Source organism: Enhydra lutris, unplaced genomic scaffold (assembly GCF_002288905.1).
Source record: "Enhydra lutris kenyoni isolate GAN:26980312 unplaced genomic scaffold, ASM228890v2 scaffoldscaffold24, whole genome shotgun sequence".
In the NCBI taxonomy this organism is placed as follows: domain Eukaryota; kingdom Metazoa; phylum Chordata; class Mammalia; order Carnivora; family Mustelidae; genus Enhydra; species Enhydra lutris.
The window spans coordinates 29944885-29958099 of NW_019154108.1; the positions used below are offsets into that span (position 1 = coordinate 29944885).

The window sequence follows — 13215 nt, forward strand, 5'->3', positions numbered from 1 at the left end:
CGTCCGCATGCACGTGTGCGGGACTCGGGTAGACTGAAGAAGACACGAATGCTCTCTTACTTTCCTTCGGTGATTTCTCACTCTCCTCCACTGGAGCATTTTCTGGAGAGAAAGGGATGGTCATCAGGCTGTATGCATCCTTACTGGCTCTGAAAGCATCCCACTGGGGCACGTTGGACAGAAGGGACTTGCACAGGAGAGCGAAGGGCTCCAGCTTACTGCTGACGTACTGGCACTGTCTCCACTGGGATTCCGAGAGCCACTGCAGGTGCCCATCCCTGCAGGTGTCATACATGCCTACCGGAGAAGGGAGAGGACCACGGTAAAAGAGACGATTGCCTTTACGTTTGAGTTACTCGTTAAAGGTAGTTAAATAATTACCCGTTGTGGAGGAAAAACCGTTTTACATAAAAATACAAGTATTTCATTGTGGTAAAAACATGTTAACATCTACCTTCTGAGCAATTTGTATGTGTTCATCAGTATTAAGTACCTTCATGGTGTTGTGAAACAGATCTCCAGAACTTTCCCTGCGAATCTGAAACTCAGCCCCATTCAACAGCTCTCCCCAGCTCCTGGACGCCACCATCTTACTCTTAGTCTCTGTGACTTCAGCTACTTTGGATGCCTCAGGTAAGTGGGGTCACGGAGTCTCTGTCTTTTTGTGACTGGCTGCTTTCCCTCGGCCGCACGTCCTCCAGCATCATCCATGCTGCAGCAGGTGCTGGGGTTCCTTCTCTGACGGGCAGCACGATAATATCCCGTTGTAACTACACACCACCTCGTGCTGATCCACTCCCCCACTGATGGACATGTGGGTTGCTTCCACCTGCTGGCGACATGAACAGAGCTGCTGGGGACACGGGTATGCAAATTGCAATCAGAGACCCTGCTTTTGCTTCTTTTGGCTGTATAAGCAGTGTGCTATTAGATCACATGCTAGTTTTATCTTTAATTTTTTGAGTAGGTTCCATACTGTTCTCCGGAAGAGCTGTATCAGTTTGCTTTCCCACCAACAGTGCACGAGGGCTCCGATGCCTGCACCTTCGCCAGCACTTTATTTTTCTGCTTTGTTGTTGTTTATACAGTAGCCGTCCTAATGGGTGTGGGATGACATTTCCTTGTGGTCTTTTGATTTGCATTTCCTGGTGAGTAAGGATACTGACCGTCTTCTCATGGGCTTGTTGGCCATCTGTAGATCATCTTTAGAGGAATGTCTATTCAGGTCCTTGGCCCATATTAAAATTGGATTGATTCTTTTTTTTTTTTTTAAGATTTTATTTATTTATTTGACAGAGAGAGAGAGAGAGAGAGAGAGCGAGCACAAGCAGGCAGACAGGCAGATGGAGAGGGAGAAGCAGGCTCCCTGCAGAGCAGGGGAAGCCCCATATGGGACTCGATCCCAGGACTCTGGGATCATGACCTGAGCTGAAGGCAGTGGCTTAACCAACTGAGCCACCCAGGTTCCCCAGGTTATTTGATTCTTGTTGAGTGGTCCAAATTCTCTATATTTTCTATACATTATCTCCTTTTCAGATATATGATTTTAAATTGTTTCTCCCATTCCATAGGTTGCCTTTTTACTCTGTTGATTGTATCATTTGACGTACAGAAGTTTTTAAGTTTGATGCTGTTCTGTTGGTCTCACTTTACTTCTGTTGCCTGGGCACTCATTTTGGATCCAAGACACCACTGCCAAGTCCAGTGTTATAAAACTCTTCCCTTATGCTTTCTTCTCAGAGTTTTACAGTTTTAGGTCTTATGTTTAGATCTTGAATCCATTTTGAGTTTATTCATGTATTTAGGGTAAGATAAAGGTCCAATTGTGTTCTTTTGCACATAGATACCCAGTTTTCCCAGCACCATTTGTTAAAGTGACCGTCCTTTCCCCATTGAGTGCTCTTTCCATCTTCACTGAATGTCACTTGACCATATATGTGTTAATTTCTGGCTCTCTGTTCCATTCCACTGGTCTATTTACGTGTCTTTATGCCAGTACCAGGCTGTTTTATTGCAGCTTTAGAATATAGCTTGAAACCAAGGTGTATGATGACTCCAACTTTGATCTTTTTCAAAATTGTTTTGGCTATTTGGAGTCCCTTGAGATTCCATATAATTTTAGGAAGAATTTTTCTATTCCTACAAAAAGTTCTATTGGGATTTTGTTAGGAATTGCCCTGAATCTGTAGATCGCTTTGGGTTAGTATGGACATCTTAACAATATTAGGTGTGCCAATCCATGAACGTGGGATGTCTTTCCATTTATTTGTGTTGTCTTCAATTTCTTTCAGCAATGTTTTATAGTTTTCAGTATATGCATCTTTTACCTGCTTGGTTAGGCTTATTCCCAAGTGTTTTATTCCTTTTGATGCTATCACAAATGGGATTGTTTTCTTAATTTCCTTTTCATATTATTTGTTGTTAATGTATAGAAATGCATAACATAGAAGTGTATCTGATAATGTATGTTGGTTTTGTATCTTGCAACTTTGTTGTATTGGTTTACCAGTCCTAACAGTGTTTTCATGGACTCTAGAGTTTTCAACATATAAGATCATGTCATCTGTGAACAAAGATAGCTTTACTTCTTCCTTTCCAATTTGGACGCCTTTTATCTCTTTTTCTTGTTTAGCACATAGGGTAGAACTTCCATGTTAAAAAAAAAAAATGGAGAGAGCAGGGGACATCCTTGCCCTGCATGAGATCTTAGAGAAAAACTCAAGAGTTTCACCATTGAGTAGGATTATTAGCTGTGGATTTTTCACAAATGACTTTGTGTGGAGGTAGTTTCCTTCTATGTCCAGTTTGTTGAGTGTTATTAATTATTGAAGAGTTGAATCTTATCAAATGCTTTTTCTGCATCAGTTAAGATGGTCATATGATTTTGTCCTCATTGTTAATGTGCTTATTACATTGATTTTCTTATACCGAGTCAACCTTGCATTCCAGGAATAAATTGCACTTGGTCATGGTATATAATGCTTTTATTGTGCTATTGAATTTGATTTGCTGTATTTTGTGGAGAATTTTGACATCCATAGTCATCAGAAATTTCAGCCTATAGTATTCTTTTCTTATAAAATCTTTGGCTTTGGTATCAGGGAAGTACTAAACAAGCCTAGAAGTGTTCCCTTCTCTCACTTTCTCTCTTTTTTCTTGTTTTGGTAGAGTTTCAGGAAAAGTTGTGTTTATTCTTTTTAAAATGTTTGGTAGAATTTTCCAGTGCAGCAATCTAGCCCAGGCCTTTTCTCTTTTGGGAGATTTTTGCTTACTTAATCAATCTCATTAGTTATAACACTGTTCAAGTTTTCTATTTCTCCATGATTCAGTCTTGGCAGATTATACATTCCCATTTCTTCTAGCTTGTCCAATTTGTTGGCATATAGTGGTTCATAGTGTCTCTTATGATCCTTTTGATTTCTGTGGCATCAGTTTTAATGTTCTCTCTTTCCCCTCTGATTTGAGTCTTCTTTTATTTTCTTGTTAATCTAGCTAAGAGCTTGTCAAGTTTATTAATATTTTCAGAAAGCCAGCTATTAGTTTTACTGATTTCTAAATTTCTTTAAATGTTCTATTTTATTTATTTGTGCTCCACTCTTTGTTTCCTTCCTTCTGCTAGCTTTGGGTTAGTTGGTTCTTTCTTTCTTTTTTTTTTTTCCACTAGTTCTTTGAGGTGTCGGGTTAGGTTGTTTATTTGAGACCTGCTTCTTTAATGTATGCATTTAAACTTATGAACTTCTCTCTTGGTACTGTTTTTGTTCTATAATTATTACATTGCATTTTAATTTTTATTTGTCTCAAGATATCTCCCTTGTAATTTCTTTGACCCACTGGTTCTTTAAGAGTATGTTGTTTAATACCCACATATTTTTGGATTTCTCATGTGATACTGATTTCTAGTTTCATTGTCAAAAAAGCTACTTTATATGTCAATCATTGTGCTTCCTGTTTAGCATAAGAAAAAACTGGAAACCCAAGTCTCTAACTTGACAGAGTGGTTACTAAGTTTTGGTGGTCCATTCAAAAATTGGAATGTTGTGCAGACATTACAAAGTCTTAAGTATATTTACTGACATAGGCAGCTACTTTTGATATGTTATTAATTTGGAAAAAAGGAAGTCTGTATAGCAAAGTCACCCGAAAGAATATACAAGAATAGTCCTCCATGCATGTTTGTCAAGTATATATGTATGGAGGGAAAACACACACAAATATTACTAGTGATTAATTCTGGATTGTGGAATTACAGGAGATTTATTTACTTTTTTCTTATCTGTAGGTTGGAATGGTTTAATAAACACAAACTGCTTGTGTAATAAAAAAAATGGAAGCTATTACATTTTTGTTGTTGTTTTTGTTTCTTAAAACATACTGGGGATGTTTTTAAGCTTCTAAGTGCAGTGGATGCGTTGTGGGCTGGCTTTTGTGCTGCGTGACCTCATCCCCTGGTCGCAGGTGGGTGGTTCAGGAGTAGAGTCCTGACAGCGCTTAGGCCCACCCTCCTGGAGACCCGGAGTCTGACAGGTAGGCCCAGGGCCCGAGAGCTGCCAGATGTTGAGTTAACAGTAGTCGCTGGTTCGTCTCACGTTGGTGCTCATTCATTTTCCTTGCTGTTTTCTGAGTTACCCCAGAATCTTTCAAAACGTTTTTATTTTTATTTTTATTTTGGTTTAAGACAGTGAGTCATTGTTCTGTTTTTGGCAAGCCAAAGAATCTTAGTAAACTCCCAAGAGCATTTACTGACTCAACAATCATTTACCAAACATCTACTGTATACCAGGCTTTGGTGGAAATAAAAACAAACAAACAACAAAACTATCCCAATGTCTGGTATCTTTCCAGAGCAATTCTTTGAGATTTCCATTCTGACTTTACTGTTTACTAATATTCTCAGAACACGGGGCAAAGGCTACTACTCCAAGCCACCACCTTTCCTCCTCAGTGAGAATGTCAGACTACCTTTAGCTTTATATATTTTTGTGACTTAAAATTACGACACAGAATAACAATGTGAATGTACTTCACACCACTGAACTGGATGCTTAAAAATGGTGAAAAAGGTACATTCTATGTTATGTGTATTTTACAATTAAAAAAATAAATACACTTAAAAATATACGACGCAGGAGGATTTGAACAGATCCAACATGTAGTTCTTTCTGCCTCATCATTTTGAACAAGTGTGGTTTTGTGGTTCAAACTTTCTGGGAATTTTCCTAAGACACTCCGGGTGACTACAGTGAAGGGGGGCAAAGTTTCACTCCAGCTGGTATTTAATCAACGTGTGTGCGCCCGTGTGTGCTTCCGCACACGTCCACGTGTCCCTGAAGTCTAGCATTGGGCATTCTGTATAGACTAGGATTACAATAACCTCAGCAAATGCCATTTACTCATTCATCCAGCAATTACTGAGTACCAATCGTGTGCTCAACGTGTAAGGACACAGCAGTGACTTAAATGTCACACCTGACCTCAAGCTGCTTTTAGTTCAACCCAAACAGAAGCACCAACTTGGAACACCTTAAAAATCTCTCCGTGTTTTTCAGGGAAACATTTTTCATGGCTTTTTCTGGAACCCAGAGCAGTACCTTTTACTTACTATTAAGTTTGGCCTGGGGCATCACACCTTTACTATTTATCAATAGGGCAGAATGTAGGAAGAGGTCCCATTCCTCCTCTGGTAGGGATCTGGCTTCATCACCTCCATTAGCATCATTTTGCAGGACTGTGATGCAGAGCCAGAAGGAGAAGCAGAGTTTATGTTGGTTAAACAGAGCTGGAGAGACCACCTAGAGGGAAAATGGAGCGTTAGACCAGCCCAGCTCCATTGAATCCATGTGCAAAATACACGTGCAAGGATGTCTCACCTTAAAAATACTGCTGGTCAACACTTCGATTGAATTTTTAAGATGTTTCTGGGAGATATTTTCCTCCCTTTCTAACTTGGGTTCTTCTGAGAGGTCTGTAGTATCAAGGGTCTTCTGGGGTCTGGGGTCAGGCTCTTCCCGTTCTTTGCTTCCGGAGACGACTGCTAGAAGGAACGCCTGGCGAAACCAGTCCAGGGAGAACTGGTACGCGCAGCTGACCCGGGCAAGGCCGGCCACAAGGAAGTAGAGCAGGGCGCCCCGGGTGGCCAGGGGGAGATAGTGCATGCGCGTCTCTTGGATCTTACTTTCTGCTTTTTCTGTTGCTCTGATGCGCTTTGAAATTTCATTTGAATTCATTTTGATGTTTCTTAAGATGTCTACCGTTTCCTCATCATCTAACACACATTCTAAAGACAAACAACAAAAAAATGAATTTAAATAAAACCCACAGGAAGTTAAATGCTGTTCCTTCTTTCTGAAATCTTTCTGTAAGTTTTTGACTTCTGGTTTTTTGGTGGTTTCATGCAGGCAATGGGTCGCTAAATGAAGACCGGTCGTATTTCTGAATAATTGGGTTCAGAGCACACATGCCCCCCCGCAATCTCTTCTTTATATTACTTTAATGGGGTGGATGCTATTTTCTTTATAAGCACATGATAAGTAGCCAACCCGTCATAAGGAATGGCCCACCATCCACACAGACAAGGAGACAAAATTTCCAGAAAATAGCACGTGAACTCTGATATTTTCTATGGTTTTCTATTTTACTAAACAATAAAGTTGGTAATGACCAACGAAATTGATTTCTCACTCCATGAACAGGTTGAAACTTACCTTTTGAAAAAAAGTGCTGCTTCAGAAACAAAGTAATTCTCTCCTCAAATATTTAAGACGGTTCTCCTATTTCCATTATAAACTACTATTTTATGAACATTCCCATTTTCCTCAAGTGCTTTGGTTAATGGTATGATTTATAGACTCCTCACTATCCTTGATGCTTACCCCGAGCACGTTAGTTTGAAAAGAGCCCTCTTTAAAGTGTGACAAAGGCAGAAAGAAACACAGATACCATTAATTGTCCTTATAACCTGCAGCCCACTGCAGAAGATTTGAGGCAGGCTGCATGTAAGCTTCCTCCAGAAAGTTCTGTCTTCACCTTGATGCCTTGCTGGAGGAAAAAACAACGTTGTTTTGACAATGGCAAGGCCTCCAGTGTCCTGAGGGTCTTCTTCAGCATATGAAAATCCTTTCTGGACTCTCCTTAGCTCTACTTTCCACAACTGCCAAGGTACAGAACCAGTTGCTCCTCACAATCCCAGGACAGCAGCTCTTTCTGCCTGCGGATCCTGTTCCTTTGCTTTAATAAAACCACCATTTTGCACCAGAGACGTCTCAAGAATTCTTTCCTGGCCGTGGGCTCTGGACCCCACCAAACCTCACCAAAAACCTTTAAAAATTATATCCGTATCAAGAACTAAACACAGCTTCATATGATCACTGTAAGGAATGATGGAATTATCACATGCCCTGACCTGGATACCATATTCTGATTGATTTTAGTGACGCTTTTTAGTAATGTCAGGACCTCGCTGTGGGCGACTTCTGAGTCCCCACCCCACCCCACCACTCCCACGGGGAGCGGAGAGCTGCACCGAAGATATACTACAAAGAGAGTAAGGATGACCTATGTTACTAGAACTTGGGAAAGGGGAGGAAAAAACATGCACCAAATCGAGGAGTCTTTTTCTGTTAGAATTATTAGATTTTATTTTTCCCTAGTACTCTTAAAAGCTCAGCTTCACCATATAACAGGCCAGACTTCCAGAATAACAACTCTTTCCCAGGCTATAATCCTTTGAGGAGAATTTATCAAGTATCATGGTTCCAGAATGTTTCCACCCCAGAATTCTAAACCAGTTACAGAATCCATATCTTCTTAGGATTGGAATTGGAATCAACAATCTAGACACACGTAACATAATCAAAAGAACACATAGCACACTGTTTTCCTTCCCTTGTGGCAGGCACTTCCCCCTCTTTTCCCAAAAGGGTTTGTTGTGAAGAGATGTTTTAAGTATCACACTTTCCAAGAAACCTGTCTACCAGTTCTAATTCTTGGCTCAGAGGAAGGTACTCCTTATTCAAGAAAATTTAATAAATATTCTGTGCTAATTGATCTCAGCCATGGACAAATTAAAATTGTTTTACTTTATACCTGACTAACCTCTGCTTTTAATACCTCCTCTTTGCAAAACTCAAATCTTATCTTTAAAACACAATTTTCATTACGACTTGGGAGAGCATGGAATGCCTAGGAAGGGAGTTGGCTTTTATTTTGCAGGAGGACATTCTGAAAAGGGCAGAAGTCATTAAGTGGAGAAATGGCAAATGTTCCTCTCATTCTGATACCTAAGACACTTGTAAGGCCAGGACCTTTCTGGTCCTGAAACTATAATAAATTACAGTGTTTTAAGTACATTCAAAATTTATATTACTCTTTAATTTCTTTCCCCTGAGTTTGGGTTCACAGTTTGGAAGAGATACTTTCAAGAGGGAGGTAGTGGGGGTGAGGAGGAAACTGTTCATGAGTAGCAATGCCAGGGGATAATAGAAAACATCTATCATTTTGATCTCAGTTAACATTTATCTTTCCCCCTTGAATATCCAAATGTAATAGAAGGAGATGATCATTTTCCCATTTTTTCTTCTTATCTGTATGGACTCTCTCTCTTATTATAGCCACGCCAGTGTTTTCACTATTCATAAAAATAAACAGCCCTCCAAAGACATGCTATTAAATAAAGCCTTCAAAGGTGGGATTGTTTAGATTTAGAAAAGAGAGGCTCAGCTGAGTAACTTATTCCTACAGTCATTAGGGAAAGTGAGCAAACCTTCCGGCACCCCTGACCACTGCCTTTTCTCCCTGGACCTGGTTTATTTAAATCATTCCTATCAATGCTGGCGTGGACTCCAAGCTCTGGGCTCGGAGATCCTGCCATCTAACATGGGTGGAGACACTTATCCAGGTCTCGGCTTCCAGTCTGACGATGGGCTAGTGGAATACCGTTTCATCAGATGCTCCTGGCAAGGACTGCAAACTCGCTCAGGCTTGATACTTGGAGAGGCAGTTCGTTTGGTGAGCAGGTGTTACAGAAAGCGCTCCAGGAATCTATTTAGTTTTTTCCAAGAACCATTTGTATTATAACTACCACTAGTAAAAGGTTAGTCTTTAAAAAAAATCTGACTCTCCCATGAGGCACCGCTGGTAGGGCATCGGCACCAAAGGTGTATGAGAGCTTCCAGTGCTGATGGGTCTTATCACAAACAACTTTCCTTTATCTTATTAAATCTATCTTCTGTTCAATTTAGGCAAAAGTCACAACAAAACATGACATTTGTCATACAGTGGTTCCTAGAACAGGAGAGGCTATACTCTCCAGTCTTGTGAGACCCACATCCCTGTGTGCCCTGGGTTTGCTCCCTAAGGGGTGATCATTCATTCCAACCTTCCCAGAGAAACAGCTGTGACATCCTGGTCCACGCAGCCTTGTCCTCGTCTTGTCATGAACGGAAGCATGGCTCAGCCGTGTGTTACACAGGAATAGAGTGTAAGGTGTAATTACAATAGGAAGGCATACAGTCAGATCCTTAAGAGGGAACGAAAGCATCTGAGAGACTTTCAAGCCTCCCCCGACCCAGGTCAAAGTTAAGATAAGTGAGAATGGCAGTCTACCGCTAGATAGAAAGTATCTGATCACAGACAAGTTGAGAGTTGAGAGCTGTGCTACTGTGAGGTCTTCCTCCCCATCTCTGACCTAGAGCTCTGAATAGGGTGTGTGTGTGTGTGTGTGTGTGTGTGTGTGAGAAAGCGTCTTTTGTTATGTTAATGTAGTGATGCTAGTCTCCTTCTAAGACAGTGACTCCCACCAGAGGGTTAGCCTGGAAGCCCCCTCCATCTCCCCCACCTGGCCCCATGCATTGCTTTCACCTGGCTGTTCCGGGTTCATCCTTTCAGAGGAGACCAGTAATCTGGTGAGCAAACAGGTGTCTTGAGTTCTAGTCTGTTAGCGACCTAATCAAACCTCAGGACAGGCTTTGCTGGAACTTCTCTCTGGAACCCGTCTGTGGGTATGGGGCTGTCTTGTCGCACTGAAACCTTAAGGGGAGGCGAATCGGACGCCTCTCTGGGTAGATCATGTCAGGATGGGGTTGAGTTGTAGGACACCCCTTGTCTGAGCACTGCTTGTTAGCATTGGGGGATCCTCACCCTGTATGTGGAAACTAGATATCCAGATAGGTCAGTACACCCCAGAACTTATCATGCTCTGGAGTTAGTTGTTTAGAAATTATATTGTTAAAATTTAAAAACTGTGGTTTCTTAGATGTTTCTTGTGTTGAGGAGGAAAATAATTCCTATTGCTATTTTAATAAACACCATATTTTAATGGGACACATCTGAGTAAGTCACTGGATTCTGTCCTGGGATATTTTAATTATTCATGCTTGGGGAAAACTTCATCTATGGTCTCTACGTTCTAACTTGATACATAATGGATGTCAGATATAGGACAGAGTGATCTCCGTGAGATTCTTCTCATCTTAATGTGATGATCTCATGGCCAATGTTGTAGGTTATAAGCTCAAGCCCAGGTAGGAACATAGAAACATCAACATCCACAATGTTTTACTTTTAGAAATGGGGTGTTTCACCCACATTAATCAGTTATTTGGTGGAAAAACGAATCTGCTATTTTTGGTACCAATTCAGAATGTGGTTCCTAGAGCCTTTGTTCTATCCTTCCCAGAGGTACGCAAAGGTTTCCTAACGTCACTAAAGACCTGTACTGACCTTGTGCGTTCTGCAGTACATTCAACGTTCTTTCCTCTAGTTCTTCAAGGGTCATAGCATCAAGGGAAATACTCGCTAGTAACTGCAAACGCTGATTTTCTAAGTAAGGAACTTCCTGAGTTAGTATGGTAGATAGGAGCTGATCCTGCAAACTTTGGAATGTTAACGTGAAGTTGATCATGGTAACAAAGTTATACACCGGCGGAGGAAAGTGGGGGTTGTCGATTTCTGTAGATATATATAACCTAGAGAATGAGAAAGGCACCAGTTGGTCAAAGATGCTGCAAAGGGAAAAAATGAAATTAATTTATTAAATAACGGAAACAATAGTTCTTGGAAGTAAACCAGGTTAATCTTTAGTGTGGTTCAGCCTGGTACACAGGAGAGGCTCTCACTTCATACCGTGTAAATATAGTACAATTTACAGCTTCACAAAATACAAGCGTAGATGAGTCCCTGCTATGTTTGGTGGAAGCATCCGGACAGAGGAAGATAGAGCGCCAGCTGGCAGGGGCTCTGACCCACCCTTAAGGGTCGTCAGCGCTGCAGTGTTTGAGTGAGAGTGATTGAGAGCCCTGGGGCGGGTGTGAGTAGAGGGAGGCTGGCCTTCTCTAAAGGGATCATTCCTGCTGCCGCCTGGAGAGTAACCTGGGGTGGAAGGTTTTGGGGAAGAAGGAAGTCTGGAGACCAGTTTGCATGTTGAGTCTGGAGTGGGCTGGTACGGTGAGGGGGGGAAGGGTCAAGAGTGATTCTGGGTCTTGCTCAGTCTCCCCAGCAACTCAACCCAGCAGGGACAGTTCCTCAGCCCATTTTATAGGGTGGAACTGAGGCTCAGAGAGGTTCAATAAGACTCTCGCATCCCATGGCCACACAGTGACCGAGGGGGTACCCGTGTCCAGTTTGCCCTCCACAGGAGTGCCCCCCACCCCCCACCTCCTCAACCACACAACCAAACACGTGTACCAGGTGGGCTGTTTGGCAAAATGTTACTTCATTAGCTTTCCCTAGAGCTGTTGCTCAAGCAGTAACGTTCCTCGAGAGAGGGTGTCCTGAGGAATGCTGAGCCCGGGGGTGGGGGGTGGAGGGTGGGGCTTTGCCACATAAGGAAGTTTTGGGTCCTTGGAGGAAGAATCCTGTTTGTTTAACCTAGTGCTTTTAAGAAGTGTGGGGTCCCTTTTCCGAACGACACCCTAGAATGTTGTTCTGAGGAACATACTTTTCAAGAAGGAGGGAGGCTGGTGAGGGGCAAGGCTGCAGAGCCTGGCCCGGGGCGAGGACCCACTGACCACTAGAGCACTGTGCGTGTTAGGGCCCCTGTAAGGCTGGGGAGTGCTTGGGCTGGAGACCAGTAAACTCACCTTCCAGCTCCCCTTGCTGATGCCTTGCTCGCACAGTGGGTTGCCCATTGGGAAGTCAAGGGCAGCGTGAACACGCCTGGCCACACAAATGTCTTATTCCCTGAGGAATTATATTTTTGTGATAATTAGCTCCGACTCTCTAAAAGAGCTTTGTGACGTTGGCGGGTGGGAGGGTTGCGGGTGGGGGGTGTATTCTGGAAGGTCCCTTACTGCTGGGAACATGGATACAGCGTTTTTATCTGCCCAGGCAGAATCTCTTTCTGCTCCGGATATCCAATATGGATTTTGTTTTTTTAAAGGAACAGCAGCTTTTCCTGCTGAAATAAAATGTTAGGCAAACAGATCGACTGGAGTTCTTGTGGATCAAGTGGGGCCAGGCTTTGCACACCTTCTGGGACTCCCTCTGGACCCATGGGTCTTATCAGGAATAGCATGAAAAACACTGGTTTGGAAAACTTGATAAAGAAAAGTCAGTTCTTGGGGCACCTGGGTGGCTCAGTGGCTTAAGCCTGTGCCTTAGGCTCAGGTCATGACCTCAGGGTCCTGGGATTGAGCCCCTCATCGGGCTCTCTGCTTGGCAGGGAGCCTGCTTACCCCTCTCTCTGCCTGCCTCTCTGCCTAATTGTGATCTCTGTCTGTCAAATAGATAAATAAAATCTTTAAAAAGAAAGAAAGAAAGAAAGAAAAGTCAGTTCTCCATTCCCTGTACTGATGAGTACAACTGGAAACACAAATGAACAGAACATTCAAATGCAATCTCACTTTTTCCTCCAGGAGAAGCTTACCAGCACTCAAATACAGTCCTTCAGTAATATTTGTCTTAAAAAATACAAATATCTGACTCAATTTCACTGTGAGAGACTTTACCTAAATTTGGAATTGTATTCAATCTCAGAGTCATCAACCCTTATGAAATACTGTCCTCTTTTTTTCTGATGGATATCCTTCTTCAAAATTGCCTTCAAACTTGGAGCTAACATCTCAGGGAGATTCTGAAAAACCCAACAGACAGACATAAAAAGTTCGTCTTATAACAAATAAATCAGTTGAAAAGACAGAGCATTTAAAAATGTGTATCTGGGGAGCCTGGGTGGCTCAGTCGGTTGAGTGTCTGACCCTTGGTTTAGTCTCATATCACAAT

At 42.2% G+C, this 13215-nt stretch overlaps 1 protein-coding gene across 1 annotated transcript in view; it reads right to left on the reverse strand.

Annotated features, from left to right (window-relative positions):
* LOC111150822 (dynein axonemal heavy chain 14) overlaps positions 1 to 13215 on the reverse strand; it is a 319964-nt gene that overhangs the window by 53793 nt on the left and 252956 nt on the right. The window contains exons 67-71 of the mRNA XM_022508439.1: positions 12942 to 13066; positions 10717 to 10961; positions 5868 to 6274; positions 5600 to 5789; positions 61 to 297 (exon numbers count right to left, since the gene is read on the reverse strand). Coding sequence (XP_022364147.1) covers positions 61 to 297; positions 5600 to 5789; positions 5868 to 6274; positions 10717 to 10961; positions 12942 to 13066 — 1204 coding nt within the window. The remainder of the gene's footprint in view (positions 1 to 60; positions 298 to 5599; positions 5790 to 5867; positions 6275 to 10716; positions 10962 to 12941; positions 13067 to 13215) is intronic.